The 21,420-nt window shown below is 39.6% G+C and overlaps 1 protein-coding gene across 8 annotated transcripts in view; it reads left to right on the top strand.

Moving 5' to 3' along the window:
- Positions 1 to 21,420, top strand: part of PPFIBP1 (PPFIA binding protein 1) — a 212,123-nt gene that overhangs the window by 154,007 nt on the left and 36,696 nt on the right. For 5 of the 8 annotated variants that reach the window (XM_070371242.1, XM_070371245.1, XM_070371243.1 and 2 more), the window contains exons 5-10: positions 8,916 to 9,002; positions 11,087 to 11,200; positions 13,025 to 13,156; positions 17,988 to 18,080; positions 18,878 to 18,970; positions 20,315 to 20,429. In XM_070371242.1, the coding sequence (XP_070227343.1) occupies positions 8,916 to 9,002; positions 11,087 to 11,200; positions 13,025 to 13,156; positions 17,988 to 18,080; positions 18,878 to 18,970; positions 20,315 to 20,429 (634 nt within the window). The remainder of the gene's footprint in view (positions 1 to 8,915; positions 9,003 to 11,086; positions 11,201 to 13,024; positions 13,157 to 17,987; positions 18,081 to 18,877; positions 18,971 to 20,314; positions 20,430 to 21,420) is intronic. The other 3 variants (XM_005902456.3, XM_070371246.1, XM_070371248.1) reach the window with 1 other exon arrangement.

The raw sequence follows: 21,420 nt of genomic DNA on the forward strand, positions 1-21,420 counted from the left end.
AAATAGACATTTCTCCAAAGAAGACATACAGATGGCTAACAAACACTTGAAAAGATGTTCAACATCACTCTTTATCAGAGAAATGCAAATCAAAACCACTATGAGGTACCATTTCACACCAGTCAGAATGGCTGCGATCCAAAAGTCTACAAATAATAAATGCTGGAGAGGGTGTGGAGAAAAGGGAACCCTCTTACACTGTTGGTGGGAATGCAAACTAGTACAGCCACTATGGAGAACAGTGTGGAGATTCCTTAAAAAACTGGAAATAGAACTGCCTTATGATCCAGCAATCCCACTGCTGGGCATACACACTGAGGAAACCAGAAGGGAAAGAGACACGTGTACCCCAATGTTCATCGCAGCACTGTTTATAATAGCCAGGACATGGAAGCAACCTAGATGTCCATCAGCAGATGAATGGATAAGAAAGCTGTGGTACATATACACAATGGAGTATTACTCAGCCATTAAAAAGAATACATTTGAATCAGTTCTAATGAGGTGGATGAAACTGGAGACTATTATACAGAGTGAAGTAAGCCAGAAGGAAAAACATAAATACAGTATACTAACGCATGTATATGGAATTTAGAGGGATGGTAACGATAACCCTGTATACGAGACAGCAAAGGAGACACTGATGTATAGAACAGTCTTATGGACTCTGTGGGAGAGGGTGGGAAGATTTGGGAGAATGTCACTGAAACATGTGAAATGTCATGTGTGGAACGAGATGCCAGTCCAGGTTCAGTGCACGATGCTGGATGCTTGGGGCTGGTGCGCTGGGAAGGCCCAGGGGGATGGTATGGGGAGGTTGGGAGGGAGGAGGGTTCAGGATGGGGAGCATGTGATTTTTTTTAAAAAAATTAAAAAAAAAAAAAAAGAAAGATTCCTCTATTCTTTTACAAAAGTAAGTTAAAAAAGAATAGTGTTGGTCACTCAGTTGTATCTGAGTCTTTCCACCCCATGGACTGTAGCCCACCAGGCTCTTCCATCCAAAGAATTCTCTAGGCAAGAATACTGGAGTGGGTTGCCATCCCTTCCTCCAGGGGATCCCTGAAAGAGTAAGTGGCAAGAAAAGTAGACACAGCATTTTTCCTTAATCTCAAATTCTCCTTCCCAAAGTAAAAAAGATTCTTCTGCTAGCTCTGCAGCCTGTCACATAGCTGGGTTTTAAAAAAATAAGCTTTCACTGGAGTATAGTTGCTTTACAGAGTAGTGTTAGATTCTGCTACACAGCAAAATGAATCAGCCATACATATACACATATTATCTCCCTTTTGGACTTTTTCAGGTCACCACAGTGCATTAAGTAGAGTTCCCTGTGTTATATAATAGGTTCTAATTAGTTATCTATTTTATATATAGTATCAATAGTGTATATATGTTAATCCCAGTCTCCCAATTTATCCCACCCTCCCTTAACCCCTTGATACCCATATATTTGTTCTCTATGTCTGTGTCTTAGATTTTTATAAATATTGAATACAGGAATGAACAATACGTGAATGAATGAATATGTTTTACTCCTAGAATAGGAGCTGGCTTTATTTAGCTTTTGTTTTCCATCCATCTGGAACTCAGGGAACTTTGGAGCATACCTGTGACTGGGATAATGTTGCAGTCTCAGTGTGTACTCCTCTCCCCACTCCAGAAGCTTCGGGAGCATCGTGATATGCCTGAAAATAAGGTGAGGAAGGGGTAGAGCCCATCTTCCCTTCTCAAGGATCTAAAAGAACTCTTTGGGAGACACTGAAGCAGTCCGTCTCTTTGCCCGGGGCTGGCCGTGGATGCACAGACAAGGAGATGCAGATGTGCCCTGGCCGTGTAACAGGCAGCCACTGCTTGTGGCCGTGGACAATTTAATGTGGCACAGACGCTCCGAGGGAAGCGCTGTCATGATACTTCTAAAAAGACTGGCAGATGAAAGCCCTTGACATCTGCTGTTCTCACCAGCATTTCAGATATAGTTACATTTTTGGAGTAGTGAGTCTTAGAGGCTGACCCACTACTGTGGTTTTTCTTGCTCCAGAACACTTGTTTTTGCTCGACTGTTTAGTTAAGAAGATGCCTTCTGTCTCTGGGAAACAAGTACAGTGAAAATTAAAACCCAGAAAAACAAAACCCAAAGCCATAGTCTGATTCTGATCATGTCTGTAATCTTGACTTGGAAAATACAGCATATATTCAGGATCGTTCTGAGTTTCAGTCTTTGATGTACTTTCTGACAACATTGAATAAACTGATATCTTTCTAGGAGAGGGTCGTGATTGAGTTTTGGGGTATGATAAAATGCATGTGAAATTTAGTTCCCCTTTTGGGTTTCTTAGCAAATGATGAGATGATGAGATTTTAGAATAAGTAGAGGGCTTCCTGAAGAGGCTGTTCTTTTGAACTTGAGTAGAAATTTAGGAGGAAAATATAAGTGGGGTGTTTACAAGATGGACCTAGAGTCAGAGGTACCATAGTACCAAGGGGCACTGGCCAGGTGGAGGGGCTGCTCTAGAGGCCCTGAATGGTAGCAGTGTTGCCCTGAGATGATTGTTTACAGCCCAGGAGCAGGCCTCTCCATCCTAATCACACTACATCGAATGTGAGGACCAGACAGCAGAGCACTGCTCCTGCCTGGTGGATTGATTTCCAACATTGTTGGTGTTGTGTTCTTTGACTCTTTGTACAAAAGAATGTGAGATTCTGTCTTGTGTGTTGGACCCAAATGAAATGTAACTGTGATATTTGTGGCTGAAAGTTCAGTTCAGTCGTGTCCCACTCTTTGCTACCCAATGAGCTACAGCACGCCAGGCGTCCCTGTCCATCACCAACTCCCAGACTCCACCCAGACCCATGTCCATCGAGTCAGTGATGCCACCCAACCATCTCATCCTCTGTTCTCCCCTTCTTCTCCTGCCCTCAATCTTTCCCAGCATCAGGGTCTTTTCAAATGAGTCAGCTCTACGCATCAGGTGGCCAAAGTACTGGAGTTTCAGCCTCAACATCAGTCCTTCCAATGAACACCCGGGACTGATCTCCTTTAGGATGGACTGGTTGGATCTCCTTGCAGTCCAAGGGACTCTCAAGAGTCTTCTCCAACACCACAGTTCAAAAGCATCAGTTCTTCTGCACTCAGCTTTCTTTATAGTCCAACTCTCACATCCATACATGACTACTGGAAAAACCATAGCCTTGACTAGACTGAAAGATTCAAGTCTTATTTCAGTCTTTCCTCTAGTGGAAAGCAGGCAATGGATGTTTGCGTACAGTGGTAGAAATATTAATACTGTGATTAGGACGTGAAAGACCCTGTATGAGATGTATCATTTGGTAGCTAAAGATAACATTTAATTAAATGAGCTTTAGTTTAACACACCTTCCTTTTTATTTCTTTCTTTTGGGGGGCCATACCATGTGGCTTGTGGGAAGGTTAGGGTTTAGGGTTAGGGTTTAGGGTTAGGGCTAGGGTTAGGGTTAGGGATCTCAGGTCCCTACTAGGGACTGAATCTGAGTCACGGCAGTGCAAGCTGAGAGTCCTAACCACTAGGCCACCAGAGAACTCCCCACTTTCCTTTCTTGATATTGAATTTTAAGAAATATCATGAAATCATAAGTGTATGGCAGTTTTAAAAACTAGTATATTTATGGGATTTCCCTGGCAGTCCAGTGGTTACGACTCCGCCTTCCAATGCAGGGTGGGGTGCGGGTTCAGTCCCTGGTCAAGGAGCTAAGAGTCCACATGCCACATAGTGTGGCCAAAAGATTAGACAGAAAAAAAAAAAGGCTAGTATATTTACTGGGTGGCGGGGGGAGGGAAAATGAGAAGAGTGTGAAACTGTGTGTGTGTGTGAGAGAGAGAGGGTGCTAGTCCAACTCTTTTTAAATATTTGTTGTCTATAAAATTGGACTGATATTCTTTTCCCCATTTTAATTCTGTTACCATTCTGATATGGGAATGCTATATTCAAAAGGAGTTCTATATTATAAGATAAATAAGTTTAATCATAGCAAATCACTACTGGTATATTGATTTTGGATTTTTACAGGATGATAGAGCTCAGGAAAGAACACCAAACCAAAACTGAAGGTTGAGGAGAAAAGAGAGCCAGGTGTAGGCCAATGCAGACCAGTAAAACGAAGAAAATCAGAGGAAAACACAGCATGGTACTTTCTACAAAAATAACAGATAGAAGACTCCCACCTGTCATGAAGCTGAAACTGGGTGATGAGTACAAAGGGTCTTGTCATTGTAGTCTTTTTTTTATATATATTTGAAGCTTTCTGTATTAAAACATTTTAAAGAAGAGACTCATATAATGCAAAATGCTAACATTTGTAACATCTTTTCACTTGATTTTGTATTTATATTTGATGATTACAGGGAAATTAATAGAAAAAGAAGAGCTTCTATTTAGATGGTGAAGGGTAGATGGTGTGTGTAGCATCTGCCATGTGAGTTCAGGCAATTCACGTTCTTGGGTGTGGTTTCTGCCTACCCTTAGGATTCTATAGTTCGATGAGGAATAAAGCTTTTTAGACATATCCCTCCACACCCATTATGTCAGGAAAATCTGGCAAACTCCGTAAGTCCCTTAATTAAAGGATCACTGTTACAGTCCAGCTGCCTCTTGTGCCCTGCCCTTCCTGGTGTATTCCAGTCCTGCCCCTCCGCACCCCCTGTCAGTTGAAGATTGCATTGTTAAAATCCTCACGTTGATTCCAGTTTTGACCTAAACTCTCAGCTGGGTTGAATGTGGTCAATAAAAGGTTGCATCATGAGTGGTACTAGAAAGAGTTCTTTTGAAGGCATCTCTGGGATTTTGAGTAAAATAATTTGGGCTGGCTGGTCTTCAATGCATTGGATGTTAAATTCACCCAACAAGAGTTTATACCAAATATGTTTTTAATTATAGGCTTAGAATTTCATAAGCATTTTTGGAGAATCAAAATAAATGTAATAAAGTTTCTATTAGCACTGAAAAACTATAAATGACTGATACATAAAATCACTTGTAAGCCCCCCCTGGCAGAATATTAGCTTTTCAGCAAAAGTTAATCATGAAGTTCAAGGCAAGATGTGGAGGAGAATTCGGTAGAGGAGAAGAGAATGACATGGTGTAAGAAAGAGGCGGTGGGGAGCAGCTGTGAAAGGTGGATTTCTATAGGCAGAGAGAAGTGGGAGCTGGTACAGAGGTGGGCACAGTGCCATGGAATTAGATCTTGGAAAGGAGAATGAAAGTTCATTGAGAGAAAGAAATTGATGAGATAAGGATGGAGGCGATAAGTGTAGGTCAATTCACAGGGAAAACAGGAAGTCAAGGTTCCAAAATAGAAGAATGGTGAGCTTGTAAGAAGGAGTTAAGACTCAGTTCTCCCGAGACTGGCAGGAAGAAAGACAGGGAAGATGTAGGAAGCGATATATAATTCTGTGTGTTGAAGAAGGAAGTACATGAGGGAGTTCGTGCAAGAGGGCCTCAATTACTGACCATTGAAAAGGTTCTGGAGGGAATTCTCTGGAGGGCCAATGGTTACGGCTCTGCACTCTGACTGCCAAAGGTCCAGCTTCAATCCCTGGTCAGGAAACAGATCCCACAAGCCATGCGGCACGGACGGGAAAAAAAAAAAAAGGCACTGTGCCAACAAAGGTCCGTCTAGTCAAGGCTACGGTTTTTCCTGTGGTCATGTATGGATGTGGGAGTTGGACCGTAAAGAAGGCTGAGCACCGAAGAATTGATGCTTTTGAACTGTGGTGTTGGAGAAGACTCTTGAGAGTCCCTTGGACTGCAAGGAGATCTAACCAGTCCATTCTGAAGGAGATCAGCCCTGGGATTTCTTTGGAAGGAATGATGCTGAAGCTGAAGCTCCAGTACTTTGGCCACCTCATGCGAAGAGTTGACTCATTGGAAAAGACTCTGATGCTGGGAGGGATTGGGGGCAGGACGAGAAGGGGACGACAGAGGATGAATGGCTGGTTGGCATCACTGACTCGATGGACGTGAGTTTGAGTGAACTCCGGGAGTTGGTGATGGACAGGGAGGCCTGGCGTGCTGCGATTCATGGGGTCGCAAAGAGTCGGACACAACTGAGCGACTGAACTGAACTGATGAAGCCACCTCTTAAATGTGGTAGGAAGAGAGGATATGGCTTGAGGGGAAAGGAGCTAGTGATCATGGTGTGTGCATACCAGGTAGTAGAGGAAATGCGAATAAATGTCTTGCTCAGAAGGAAGAAGGCCAGGATAAAACCATTCATTCATCTTTTATTTGCCTGATGTTTATTTAACATCTATCAGTGTTCCTTTGTTCAGCAGTCGGTTAGCACCCACTGTGCATCAGATTGAAAGAGGACTGTACAAAGAATTCAGAGTCTATAGGTACAGAGAGTTCTGTATGTAGTCAAGTCTAGCCTAGTCCATTCAGTGTGATGCCTGCTGCAACAAAGGGACATCTGGATGTGGTTAACTAGCATATGAGTGAACAGGCAACTCATGGAAGACATTCCAGACCAAGCCCCAGTTGAAGTGGATTCTAAGGAATGAGGTGGAACAAGGAGGGAAAGAGTTGGAGATACAGTCCATGCAGAAGGAATAGCATTAGTGTTTGAGAGAGCATGCCGGGTTTGGGGAGGCATGGAGTGATCTGGGAGGTAGGGCACAGGAGATGGAGGGAGAATAGAGACAGTAGGGTATTTGCCTAATGGAATGTACCTCTTGCTAGCATTTTTGAGGCAAAGGTAATAAAAATTAGCAGAAACTAACGTATGAACAGAACAGACCTTTATCTACTTGAATATACCAACAGAATATTTCAAAAGTACATAATTATTCCAGCAGTGGTTCATTTGTCTTTTATTCCTAAAGTTATTTTAGTGTTTAAAAATAAACTACTCACAAGCATTACGACTGCTTGTAAATATCAATACAGTGTTGAGAAACATGAGCATGCTCATTGTGGTCAATTTTTAAATGGATCATTTTGTAGAACTGGTTTGGGGACAGCTTATTTCCATGTCATAGGCAGTAGCTTCAAAAAACAGTTCTAGAACTTGCTCTAGAAACAGTTCTGATCTTGTTATAGTCTCCTTCAGTCAGGAGAAAGAGGACTTTTGCTTTTTTTGTCCTCACTAAGGAGAAAGCTTTTTTTTTTTTTTTCCCCTACCCAGGAAAACGTATATGTTTGTAAAACATTGCTTGTGTAATTTTAAAAGCAGGTGCCTGCTAGTGTTCATGATCAAAATGGGAGATTTAAAGTCATGTAGGGCGAGTCTCAGCACTTTTCTCAGATTGAGAACATCCATTCATTACACATCCTACTTCTTTCCCCAAAATCAGTCCTCCAGAGGTTAAGGTAAATTTCATTTTCCTGGTAGTCCTCAGGGGTGGAAGTCCTTCTAGCCACTCCATCAGACTCCTAATACTGGTCGTTTAATTCTGGCTGTGATTATGCTGTGATAATTGTGCAGGTATGTGGTCAAGCAGCTGATGTTAAAAATTGTACCCACATAGTGCGTGCTTACTAACTAGTTTCAGATTCTCCTGTGGCCTTATGGGATGTATATATTTTTAGAAGAAACACCCTGCAATTTTCTTTTTCATTAATTCTCTGTTTTTGTTTGTTTTTGTTTCCTTCCCAAAACATAGCTTTTGGTATTTCCAGAACTAATACTAGAAGATGCATTAATTGGAAAGGTAGAATGATAAAAGCAGTTGATTCTGGAAAAATAATAGCTGTCACATCAGCTACGTCCTGGGCAGTAAGGATATACAGTGTGTGTTTTCTCTGATTCTAAGTCTGGGGTGGTTTATTTGCTTTTTCAGTTGAACTCTGGTTGGCCCCGTCCAACTATTTTATACTCCACTGGTTTGTATTTCTGTTGTATTTGAATGAGTAATCAGAAAATTCTTTTGGGATTATACATTATGTGATTATGAACTATTTAAATGAGATACCAAGGGACACATCACATATACTACTGTGTTTCAAAATGACGTTTTTATGTTGTCTTCACTCTGTAAGCCTTTTCAATGTGTCTCCTTAATCACTTGCACATGTAAGATGGCTGAGAAAAAAAAAATCTACACTTCCACCCCCAATCTGTATTTCCTTTGGCATTTGTACCATCTGTAAACATACCCAAATCTGATTAAAAAAAAAAAAAAAGGTAGGGGTGGGCAGAAGGGAGGAGAAAAAAAGAGTGAGCACTAGTCTAAGTAGAGCTCTGGGCTGGAAGCTGTGGAGGTTACAAGATAACACGAGTTTATAGACTGCCTGGAAGCTTAGTGTAATAGTAGGTGAACAAGCAAATGCAGAGGTTGTTGATGAATTCAGAACAGAACATGATAAATCGCCAGCGAACTTGGCGCATGCTGCCAGTGGAGGACATTGTGGACTCAGTGCTTAAGGTCTTGAAAAGAAAAACAGAGAAAGGCTTCAGGGAGAAAGGAAACATTTGTTTTGTAATTTGGAGACTGGAGTAGCGGAAAGAAGCCTGCAGTCTTGCATTTAAAGGCCAGCATTTGCAGCCCTGGATTTGGGGCTGTGAGAGGAGAGGGGAGGATTGGAAGGCCCTCTCAGTATATTCCCACTGATGATGGCATTCAGGAGAAAGAGGGATTTTGTGCCCAACCACACACTCAACAAAGCTTTGCATGTCTCAAGTGGGTACTCTCTGTCAGTGACTCTCAGTAGTCACTGTCCCTTTTGGGTCATGATTTTCTGCTTGATGAGAAGTGCTTTTTTGTTGTTGTTGCTGTTTTTATATGAACTATGTTGCATTCCAATATTTTGTATTAATAGTAACAGCTGTGCTGAATTCTATTCAGGTTCCTTGGATTAAAACCATATGCAATTTTTATTTTCCCACAGTAGTTCAGTGTTTAAGAGGGTCAGGCTTCCTGTGACACGTATCACTTCCTTTTTCAGACGAATGGACACCTCCCTGGGAATGGAGATGTGTATCAAGAAAGACTGGCCCGTTTAGAAAATGATAAAGAATCCCTCGTTCTTCAGGCAAGTGATTTTTAAATGCTTTTTTCCCCCTCATGACTTAACTTACAAAGACCATTGTAAATTGGGATGGCAAATTCAGTTGCTTACAGGAGCCAGACTGCTAATAGACATAAGTATGGGGCCATCTATACACATTAGGGACCAGTGAGGACTGTGATGGAACAAGGGTATGCATACCCAGTCTAGAGTGAGCAGCCCTTAGCCTCTGCTCTCCAAGGGCCCCCTGGGTGATAGGCACAATGTCATCTGATTTTCTGATAAATGATCTTTTTAAAAATGTATATATATAGCAGAAGTTCTGACTTCGTAACTATATATGTATATATATGTGTGTCTACATATTCGTATATCTATTTCATAAATATGAATAAGAATTTCTGAATCTGAATATATATTTAATTTTTTCAATTTGAAAAATGATGCCATGGACCAAACAACACAAAGTGGGTAGTGGGGTCCTGTTTGTAGGTTAAATTAGAGTTTTCCTCTCCTTCACAGTCTTTTAAATCCTTGACAGATAGTTTTACTTTGGTATTTTGAGCTAAAAGAACTGAAGCATAGGGAATCCCCTGGTAGTCCAGTGGTTAGGATTCGATGCTTTCACTGCTGTGGCTGGGTTTGATCCCTGGTCAGAGAACTAAGATCCCACAAGCTGCGCGGTGGTGGGGGGAAAGAAAAGCGTATTTTCTAGGCCAGTGATCCTTGGAAGGAAAACTCAGAGATTTGGAATAAACACTGAAGATGAAAGACCAACCCAGTGGCTCCTCTTGGACCTTTGAGCTACATCCTGGCTTTTGAACACACTTGTGGACAGTGGGATCATGAAAGATCTCACAGAATTTGGATTCCCAGGATTCTTTTCTGTATTCTTTGTCAAGTACCAAAATTGAATAGTCCTTGTTGTGTGACAGCCCTGAATGAGAAGGGAGTTTGCAGGAGAATGTATACATATATTAATATATGTATGGCTGGGTCCCTCTGCTGTTCACCTGAAACTCTCACAGCGTTGTTAATACGCTGTACCCCAATACAAAACAAAAAGTTTAAAAAGAAGAAAAAGGAGATGTGGTATATAGTATGATTATTTACAGTGGAATACTAGTCCATCATAAAAACAGGAAATCTTCCCATTTGTGACAATGTGATTGGACCTTGAAGGTATTATGCTAAATGAAATGTCAAGACAGAGAAAGGCAGATACCACTTGTTTTCACTTGTATGTGGAATCTAAAAGACAAAACAAATGAAAAAAACAAAACTGATAGATACAGAGAACAGATTGATGGTTACCAGAGAAGAAAGGTACTCGTGGATAGTTGGAATGAGTGCAGGGAGTCAACTGTATAGTGGCAGATGGCGACTAGACTTGTTATGATCACTTTGTAGTGTGTACAAGTATCAAATTTTTGCATTGAATACCTAAAACTAATATAATGTTATAATACTTTACTTCAGTAAATAAACGATACAGACCACTTTCAGTCAGTAGTGAAAGTCGCTCAGTCATATCCGACTCTTTGCGACCCCATGTCCATGGAATTCTCCAGGCCAGAATACTGGAATGGATAGCTTTTCACTTCTTCAGGGTATCTTCCCAAACCAGGAATCGAACCCAGGCCTCCTGCATTGCAGGCGGATTCTTTACCAACTGAGCTATCAGGGAAGCCCTCCACAGACTGCTTTGGGGCGGGGGAGGAAACTAAATAGTCCTTGAGGACTTCTGTTTCTAATATTAACTCCGTTTCCTCTCTTAATCTCTAATACTGTCTCCCATCCTCCCTGGACCCTCCAAAAAAGATAATTTGTCTACATGCTCTTTCTCATAAAGAGTTGCAATGTTTTTATCCTATAAAGTGTTGCACATCTCCAATTCAGCCCTAACTTTCTTAAAAATTGAAGAGGAATCCTCAAACCAACATGCATGATAAGTGTGTGAAGGGCTGGTTTCTTATTAATTCTTAGAATTTTTTTACAACCAAATGATTGGTAACATCATCCCAGTTTGTGTTCTCCGTAGACAAATAAAGTTGGCAGTGGGACCCAAATTCTTCCTAATTCATGACGGTATTTTGCTCTGTATACAGGTGAGTGTGTTGACAGACCAGGTAGAGGCTCAGGGAGAGAAGATTCGCGATTTGGAGTTTTGCCTTGAAGAGCACAGAGAGAAGTTGAATGCCACAGAAGAAATGCTGCAGCAGGTATGTTCAGAGGCAGGGCTTCCCTGCTGAACTGCTTGAGATGCTACATTTATATGTTGTGTTTGCTCTGATACAGTGGTGAATTGTATGATTCACTTAGACTGGCTTATTTGAAGAAAAAACCTAGAGTTGTGGGTCTCCAAACACATACACACAATAGAAAGTGTTCATTGCAATTAGTGTCTGGAATAAAATATTATGATTTCAGTTTTCTTCTTTATGCTTTCATATGGTTGCCTCATTTCCAACCATGAGTGTATATTTTAGGATTAGGAAAAAGGGCTTCCCTGGTGGTTCAGATGGTAAAGAATCTGCCTGCATTGCAGGAGACCCAGGTTCGATCCTTGGCTTGGGAAGATTCCCCTGGAGAAGGGAAAGGCTACTCACTCCAGTAGTCTTGCCTGGAAAATCCCATGGACAGCGGAACCTGGGGGACTACAGTCCATAGCGTTGCAAAGAGTCCGATACAACTGAGTGACTAACACACAAGTACCTTATGTGACTCTTAGTGGAAAAAATGTATAACATATGTGGGCACACACACATGTATGATGCTTGTCTGCTAGAGGACCTGTCATACAGTGGGTAGACTACACACTGGAGTAGGACTGTTTAGGTTGGGTCCATGCTTTGCCATTTCTTTGCTGTAATGACTTTATGCAAGTTCTTAATCTCTCTGCCCCTTACCTTCCTCAGCTGTTCAATTGCTCGGTTGTGTCCGACTCTCTGTGACCCATGGACTGCAGCATGCCAGGCTTCCCTGTCCTTCACTATCTCCCGGAGTTTGCTCAAACTCATGTCCATTGAGTCAGCGATGCCATCCATCCATCTCATCCTCTGTCGACCCCTTCTCCTCCTGCCTTCAATCTTTCCCAGCATCAGGGTCTTTTCAAATGAGTCAGTTTTTTGCATCAGGTGGCCAAAGTATTGGAGTTTCAGCTTCAACATCAGTCCTTCCAATGAATATTCAGGACTGATTTCCTTTAGGATTGACTGGTTGAATCTCCTTGCTGTCCAAGGGACTCTCGAGTCTTCTTCAATACCACAGTTCAAAAGCATCGATTCTTAAGTGCTCTGCTTTCTTTATAGTCCAACTTTCACATCCATAAATGACTACTGGAAAAACCATAGCTTTGACTAGATGGATCTTTGTTGGCAAAGTAACATCTCTGCTTTTGAATATGCTGTCTAGGATGGTCATAACTTTCCTTCCAAGGAGCAAGTGTCTTTTAATTTCATGGCTGCAGTCACCATCTGCAGTGATTTTGGAGCCCAAGAAAATAAAGTCTCTCACTGTTTCCATTGTTTCCCCATCTATTTGCCGTGAAGTGATGGGACCGGATGCCATGATCTTAGTTTTTGAATGTTGAATTTTAAGCCAACTTTTTCACTTTCCTCTTTGACCTTCATCAAGAGGCTCAACCGTTGAACAAGGATAATTCATGGGTTATCCTAATGAGTTTCTATCTCATAAGATTGTTTTGAGGATTGAACCACTTAGTACATGTAAAAACAAAACCTTTCACATAGCAAACATAATATCGTCATCAGTGTTATCACAGGCTTAAGAATATGTAAGTTTATGTATGTGTTTGTCAGTAGAACATATGTCTCCCGAAAAAGCAGACATGTGCTGCTTATTGAACACTAGTTTGGTTCAATGGAGGTTAACTAAAGCAAATAATTTTTCCAGATGTATCTGTTTAGAATTAATCTTCACATCCTCTACTTAATAATACTGTTTTACAGTCATAAGAAAGACACATCCATATGTGACTGTTTATAATAAAGCAACTTTTGCATGTATCTCTTCAATTCTAATAGGAGCTTCTGAGTAGGACATCCTTAGAAACTCAGAAGTTGGACCTGATGGCTGAAATATCTAACTTAAAGTTAAAACTGACAGCTGTAGAGAAGGACAGACTGGATTATGAAGATAGATTCAGAGACACGGAGGTAAGTGGTGCCCTTTCTCTCATTTTATATACATATACATACATACACACCCCCCCTTGGAGAAGGAAATGGCAACCCACTCCAGTATTCTTGCCTGGAGAATTCCATGGGCAGAGAAGCCTGGTGGGCTACAGTCCATGGGGTCGCAAAGGGTTGGACATGACTGAAGCGACGTAACCACGTATATATGTACACATACATATATATGTAGATATAGGGCTTCCCTGGTGACTCAGACAGCTTAAAAATCTGCCTGCAATGCAGGAGACTCAGATTCAGTCCCCAGCTTGGGAAAATCCCTGGAGAAGGGAATGGTACTCACTCTAGTATTCTTGCCTGGAAAATCCCATGGAGAGAGAAACCTGGTAGATTACAATCCATAGGGAGATCTCCTGCAAAGCAGGAGACCATCTCTCTGTCAACAAGATCCCCTGCAGAAGGGAATGGCCACCCACTCCAGTATTCTTGTCTGGAGAATTCCATAGACAAGAGGAGCCTGGTGGACTATAGTCCATGGGGTCACAAAGAGTCAGACATGACTGAGCAACTAACACTTTCATTTTAATTTATATATATGCATACTTATATATCTCACATACATATATTTCTAGAACAAGTTGAAATTCCTTGGAGTTGTGAAGGAGAGGCAGTTAATTACTATATGCCCTCATTATCCATACTTCTTTTTAAGAATAAGCTTACATTGACTTTTTAATCACTAAATGATAATATTAACTTTTATTTTGAGACTTTTGATATGAAATATTAATCCTTTCACTCGCCTTTAAAAATACTTTTGACTTTAGGACATTTGGAGCTTCTGTCTGTCTGTCTGCCATTTGTGTATCCATCTGTCTGTCCGTTCATCTGTTCATCCATACTGATTCTCTTCATTGTGGAAATAATGGATTCAAGTGCATGACTTTACTAATAGTTCTTATTTAGGCACATTGATTATTCAGTATATAATAAAGTAGATTTTTAAATAGGTGTAGCAAACATGCTTTCATTATGTACTCATCACAGATTTTAGAGGTCATTTAATTTGGACTTTTACTTTTGGTCTATTCCACATGCAAGTCATTCCAGTTAATAAATACAGCTCATTATACTTTTGTGAAATTCAGGGTAGATTTTACAACTTGAAATACCCCTTTTCATGGCTAAACATGCTTGCTTGTTTGTTCAGCTTAGTTTATTGTTACTCTAGGTCTTCTAGTTTGTTAACTGCTTTTTGTCAGGAGGTGCAGTGCAGAGCATATCCATATGAAATCTACTCATTAGAAAAGAAATATAAAGAGCTGTAGAAATTTTTTTCTCTCCTAGGGCCATCTCTTCATTTTTCTTTATTTTGTTTGCTTGGTTGGCTATGGAGAAGTGTCATACTTAGCTATAAAATGGGCACCAAGAAGGAGAGAAGAGAAATCATTTACTTACTCTTCCCCTCTGTTTTTATTTCAAATATTTATTTTATGCTGACTGCATGCCATCATAATATGAGCTATATTACATGGTTTCCACTGTATGAAAGTCCTTCCTAGATCTGAATTTAATAAGGTTTATACTCTTAAGTTGCAAAGAGTCAGACATGACTTAGTGGCTAAACAACAACAAACACTCCATTGCTATTTTTAGAGTTAAATTTTCTGTCAAATATATAACTATACTGGAAAGTCTTGGTATATGTATTATTTCCTCAGTAGCAAAAGGAAATCCCAACTTAGCTCACATTTTAATCTTAAAGCTCTTAGTCTATTTTTTGTTTAACTGAGACAGGAGCTCTTAAAACTTAGAAAACTACTTAGTTTCTTTAAAATTCTTGCTTTTGTGCTTTCTTTAAAAATCTGTTTGGATATTTCTTCTTTTCCTTTTTTGTCCTTCCCTGACTCCACAGCTGCTGTATAAAATGGTGGTAGAATTCAGTCAACAGGTAGCTAAGGTGGCAGTAGAGCTAACTCTGGTGTCAGGAAAGAAGTTCGCAGTTTTGAAGCCTTAAGGGGTGGGTTTACTATACATACAAAGTTTAGGGAAAGTCTTAACCCATACTGCTGCTGCTGCTAAGTCTCTTCAGTCGTGTCCGACTCTGTGCGACCCCATAGACGGCGGCCCACCAGGCTCCCCGTCCTGGGATTCTCCAGGCAAGAACACTGGAGTGGGTTGCCATTTCCTTCTCCAATGCATGAAAGGGACACGTGAAAGTGAAGTCGCTCAGTCGTGTCCAACTCCTCGCAACCCCATGGTCTGCAGCCTTCCAGGCTCCTCTGTCCATGGGATTCTCCAGGCAAGAGTACTGGAGTGGGGTGCCATTGCCTTCTCCATTAACCCATACAATTGTGCTTAATTTGGATGCAAGATGTTAACCAACCATTAGGACTAAGTTGAAGTAGCTGGCTGTTTTATGATTTTTTTTTTTTGTAAGATCCCAGAGCAATATTTCTATCTCTTGACTTTGTCTGCATTTTTTGTAAAACCCTTTTTTGGTGTTTTCTTGCTTCACTTATGCGTTGCCTCAATCATATGCAAGGTGATCTTGTCACCAAACCTCTAGTAAACTTCAGTTCCTGATAACTTTCTAATATATTCAGCACTATTGGTAAGATATAGCATGCCTTTTAGAGATTAGAGATTATGGGATATTAAAAACTGCTTTTATGTATGAAAATAATTGAAGTAGTCTTTAAGATTAAAACTAAAAAAGTTAAAATGAATACGCTCATTTTCCTACCTTTTCCCCTTAATTGAAATGTTTCTCTGGCTGTTTCATGAATCCAAAATTCTTTAACTTTGTCTTAAGATTTTAGGTTATTTGGAGATTAATTTCTAAGGAAACAGTGGAGTGTGGGGAAGAAGTAGAAGTACAGGCACTTCCAAAAGATTAGGGGTAGAGAAGTCTTGAAACCTTGGAAGACAGGGCTTGCCTATCCCAGAATTGCTGATAGGTGGTTAGCATTCAACAGTGCCCCCTTCTGGTAAGAATACAGATATCAGAAACGAGTTTCTGTGGAGCCCTAGTTTTCTGCGAAGGAAAAGAGAAAGATAACAAGGATTTTCACTTTCAAAAGTACTGAACTTCTGATAAGAAATTACTTGGAAATAATTTGTATTACATTTTTTAAAGTTTCATATTTAGGAGCTACTTCCAGATTTTCTAGCTTGAGTTATCATGGAAAGATAGGGCTTCTTTCAGATTAAAAATTTATGTTCATACTTACAGTATTACCTCAAGGGATAATTGGGTAGTTCTTTTTTAATAGAAAAATGACCTCAATTTATAATTCTGTTTTCTTCATTTGTTTCTTCTTTATAAATTGCCACTATTTCTAAAGGAAGTGGTAAAATACAACAATTCCAATAGAATTCAAAGCTGAGGAATTCCAGCAATCAACAATTCAACAACAGAATAGAAACAATCCAAATAGAATTCCAATCCAAATAGAATTCACTTTTAACAATAAGTGGGAAAATATATCTGTGGAAGACCAGATTGATTAAAGATTACTAAGAACTCATATTATGCAAGAGTGCTTAATAAATGGTAGATAAATGAATAGGAGAAACTGGACTTTTCCCTCTTACTTGAATTATGAACTTACAGATAAACTAAATCACAACTTAATCACAATTAAAATGTTATTAAATGATGTCAAACATTTATGTCATTCATAAACAGAAAATAGCTTCTTATTGAAACACTGTATTAACAGTTATAATATTCAAAAGTATTATGTAATACTAGGTAATACTTTGCCCCGTTTTACAAGAAACTACAATTTAAAAACCTGTAGGTTAAGTATATTTCACTAGAGCATCCTTTACCTGGCCTCTGTGAGGTTGAATCATTATACTTTAATATCATTGTTCTGTTTGTTTTTTATAGCATTCTTGTGTAATTCTTTTCTGTTACCTGGGAATCTGTGGCTCAGGAATAAATATCTTGAGAGGAGCAAAAACACGTTAACCATTGGTGGAAGCTTCATACCTTGTTGTTAGAGAAGAGGCGTCTTCACAGACTATTTGAGCCCTTCTTCTGGATGACTTAGTATTGTTTTGCATTCTGATTTCTTTTTCCTACTCTCTGGCCTGTGGACAAAAATATGTCACTATTGCTCAGAATATTTAGACTATGTTTACAAACAAATTAGATTTTCTAAAATAAAAGTAGAAAAGGTGTATGATTGTATTTGTATTATGAAAACATTAGGGTTGCTTTCTTTTGCATTTTTCCAAACATAAAATTATATTATGATGCTGAATATATTTGTAAATGACAGGGCTGTCATCTAACCTCAAATTTAGAATCCTTGGTTTAAAGTGTTTGAATTTCATTCATTTCTCCCAGATTGGGTTGAGGAAAAATATGTATCTTTTGTAGACAAATTAAGTAATTAGAAAAATATTTTTATAAATATCCATATATCACTGAAAGGGCCCTAAAAGTTAATGACTTTACTAAAGAAAATTTCTCTGGATTATTTTAAAAAGATGGAGTTCATATAGTGATTTTTAATGTAGAAATATTTGCTTAATGATAACAAGTAATCAGTTACCTTTCTTAAAAATTATTGTCACTTTTCATTTCCATAATCAGTCCCATCATTTTAGGGCGGAGGCAGTGTTTTCAATGGAAAGATTCAATGGATCTTTCAGTGGATCCGTGGAAAGATTCAATGGAAAGATTCTCAAGGAGACGCATTCATTCCCATTTGTCTAATCTCATTCATCCAGCTATAACCCAAGAGCCATTGACTGAGGATTTCCAAACTGCTATTTTGGTAGGTAAAATAGGTGTTTACTGCTTTCCTAATGTATTTCCTTGTTTGTTTTTGGACAGGGGCTAATGCAGGAGATCAATGATTTGAGGTTAAGAGTCAGTGAAATGGAAAATGAAAGACTTCAGTATGAGAAAAAGCTGAAATCTACTAAGGTAAGTTTTCACAATGGCGAAAAATTTTATATAAGTGGCTCCACTACTTACCCATGATCAATAATATAGATAAAATACATTTTCTACTTAGAATGTGATAAAGAAGGCATTTTAAGGCATTTTACAAGTGAACAAAGTTTTTCCCCAAGCCGGAGACCATCTAGAATTTAAACACTATTGTTCTGAATAAGGGCTTCTCTGGTGGCTCAGTTGGTAAAGAATCCGCCTGCAATACAGGAGACCCTGGTTCAATTCCTGGGTCGGGAAGATCTGCTGGAGAAGGGATAGGCTACCCACTCCAGTATTCTTGGGCTTCCCTTGTGGCTCAGCTGGTGAAGAATCCACCCACAGTGCAGGAGACCTGGGTTCGATCCCTGGGTTGGGAAGATCCCCTGGAGAAGGGAAAGGCTACCCACTCCAGTATTCTGGCCTGGAGAATTCCATGGAGTGTATAGTCCATGGAGTCGCAAAGAGTTGGACACGACTGAACAACTTTCACATTCTGAATAAGTAGAGAAGGGAATCGCACCCCACTCCAGTATTCTTGCCTGGAAAGTTCCATGGACAGAGGAGCCTGACAGGCTGTAGGTCCATGGGGTCCCAAAAGAGTTGGACACAACTCAGTGACTGAACAGCAACAATTTTGAATAAGAACCAGGGTTGAACTAATTTGATAGAACATAACCTGTCATTTCTCTCAGTTATCTAACCTCTTTTATAAACTGGTACTGTGTTCTTGGTTACTTAGCTTGTCTTTTTCTATCTGTAGTTTTCTTTCACTCCTGTCTCTCTACCAGTCTTTAATGGCCAAACTTTCTAGCATGAAAATCAAGGTGGGTCAGATGCAGTATGAAAAGCAGCGGATGGAACAAAAGTGGGAATCACTGAAGGTGTGGTAGACCTTGGGTAATGGGTCCATGGCCTGTTGCTTTCTGGCTTGTGTTGTTTTGCTGTGATGGTGTTTTTAGTGGTGTGTGCATTCATTTTTGTGTGTGTGTCCCCCCCTTTTTTTTTTAATATGTGTAAAGCTAATTAAAGGGACATTGCAATCCCTAATATTGTTTTCAGAAGCATATGAAATAGTGAAAAGTAATAAACTTGTAAAATAAAAGTATTTGTTTATAAATTAAATCTCATTGTCTTAGAATGAGATCCAAGCATGGTAAAATAATTGCAAAAGTTCACCTGGGAAAGACTTCTCTTTGGTATCAGTAATAAACGGTCTTATTCTTTCAAGACTTTCTCAAAGGTAAATGCGTGCATCAGCTAACGCTACCATGGCAGTGAGTAGATGTTACTGTTTAGTAAGCATAGTAGAACTATAAAGAAGCATAGAAAGCTCATGGCAGCACTTCTTGACAGGGCTACTGAAAATTCCTTATATTTGGTGTCGATTCCCACCATAAGTAAAAACTATAATAGGCCAACTTCTTAGCTGCTTTGGAGAGCTACATCTTCTCATAATGCTAAAAGTAATAGCTATCTTTACCAACTGAAAATAAAATGTTATATTGAAAATAAAGGCACACTTATTAGCATTGCATAGCTTTATTTCCTGTGTTAAATATAACCAGCAGCTGAAACAAACTTCAGTAAATAGAACATTGGATTTAAGGTCTTAAATAGTTGTGTAGTTTTTTTTGTTTTTTTTAAGATTAAAGAATCTCTTTTTTTCCCATTGTTGTAGGAGATTCCATTCTTTTACCTTAGTGATGAGAAGGAATTATTTAGTCCCATGACTTAAAGTTGTTTATTGCCTGCTGCCTTATCCACTAATTAAGTTCTGTCTTGTCTAGGGAACATGAGTACCATCTTGAAATGCTGAATAAATGTCAAGCAAGTCTAATATATTTTTCAAATTTGTATTTTGTTTTGCTTTTATGACACTAAGCATCTAATTTGATTATCTTCTTTGATTAACTTGGTCAGATGTTTTATTTAACGTAAGATTTAAACCTTAGGGCTGCCCTAAGATTCATTTAAAAGATTCATTTTTAATTTGTTTACAAAGAAACTTGAAATAATTATACCACAGTTATTATAAATTGGACTTTTATTAATTATCTTGCTTCCTGCTTATCATTGCCACTGATTTCTGAAGTTTGTGTCTAAATTCTTGTAGTTTTTTTTGTTTCATTCATGAAAACTAATTATTGACTCAAGAGTTAACAGACTCTCGGAATATTCCCTTTTAGTCATAATCTACTGTTTTTGAATGAATTTATCATTTGTAGGAGGAGCTGACATCTCTGAAAGAACAATTGGAAGAGAAGGAATCTGAAGTGAGAAGACTACAAGAAAAATTGGTTTGCCAGATGAAAGGAGAAGGGATTGAAATTCTTGATCGAGGTAAGAATATGTATTAAACATTTGTTTTCTTCTTTTGTTAAAACCGTCACAATCTATGAAAGAAGTTGATGTTAGATTATTTATAACTTTAGCATCAAAGAGAGAGAGGAGCAGCAGAAGCCATCTGAGCCCGGGACCGCAGGGACTCCTCTGAGACTCTTCACTGTGCTTGGGCACATGTTAACTTCCTCTTGAGCAGCCAGAGGAGGGCACCTCTGTACTTTTTCCGATGTTTATTTTAGATTAAGCCTAATCATTGGTCTTAGTGTTAGTTGCTCAGTCGTGGCAACTCTTTTGCAACCCCATGGACTGTAGCCCACCAGTCTCCTTTGTCCGTGAGATTTTCCAGGCAAGAATACTGGAGTGGGTAGCCATTCTCTTCTCAAGGGGATTGTCCTGACCCAGGGATCAAACCCAGGTCTCCTGCATTGCAGGCAGATTCTTTACTGTCTGAACCACCAGGGAAGCCTACATGGTTAATTATTACATGGTAAATTCTCATCATGAGAAAGTTGTTGTCCAAATTGCAATTTTCTGTGCAGTGAGGGGCTTGAATGAGATTACCTCCATAGTCTTCTTGGCTCTAGATTGCCCTGGCTTTATTTATCTGCAGGTATCACAACTCCCTATCCATCTGAAAATTCAGTTCGTCCAACATTGAGGGAAATGGATCTTTTGTCTCTGTTTCCACATATATAGAGGGACATTCACAGGCAGGTTATGCTTTCAAGAGTCTTAAGAAAAATGGATTCATAGGACTTGTGAGCTATAGAGGCTACGTTAGAGTAATGCTACCCAAAATCAGATCTGAGGACTAGCACTGGTCTATGATTAGGGTAAGACAGAGGATGAAATGGTTGGATGGCATCACTGACTCGATGGACGTTAGTTTGAGCAAGCTCGGGAAGTTGGTGATGGACAGGGAAGCCTGACGAGCTGCAGTCCATGGGATTGCAAAGCGTCAGACACGACTGAGTGACTGGACTGAACT

This window comes from Bos mutus, chromosome 5 (assembly GCF_027580195.1).
Source record: "Bos mutus isolate GX-2022 chromosome 5, NWIPB_WYAK_1.1, whole genome shotgun sequence".
NCBI classification, from domain to species: domain Eukaryota; kingdom Metazoa; phylum Chordata; class Mammalia; order Artiodactyla; family Bovidae; genus Bos; species Bos mutus.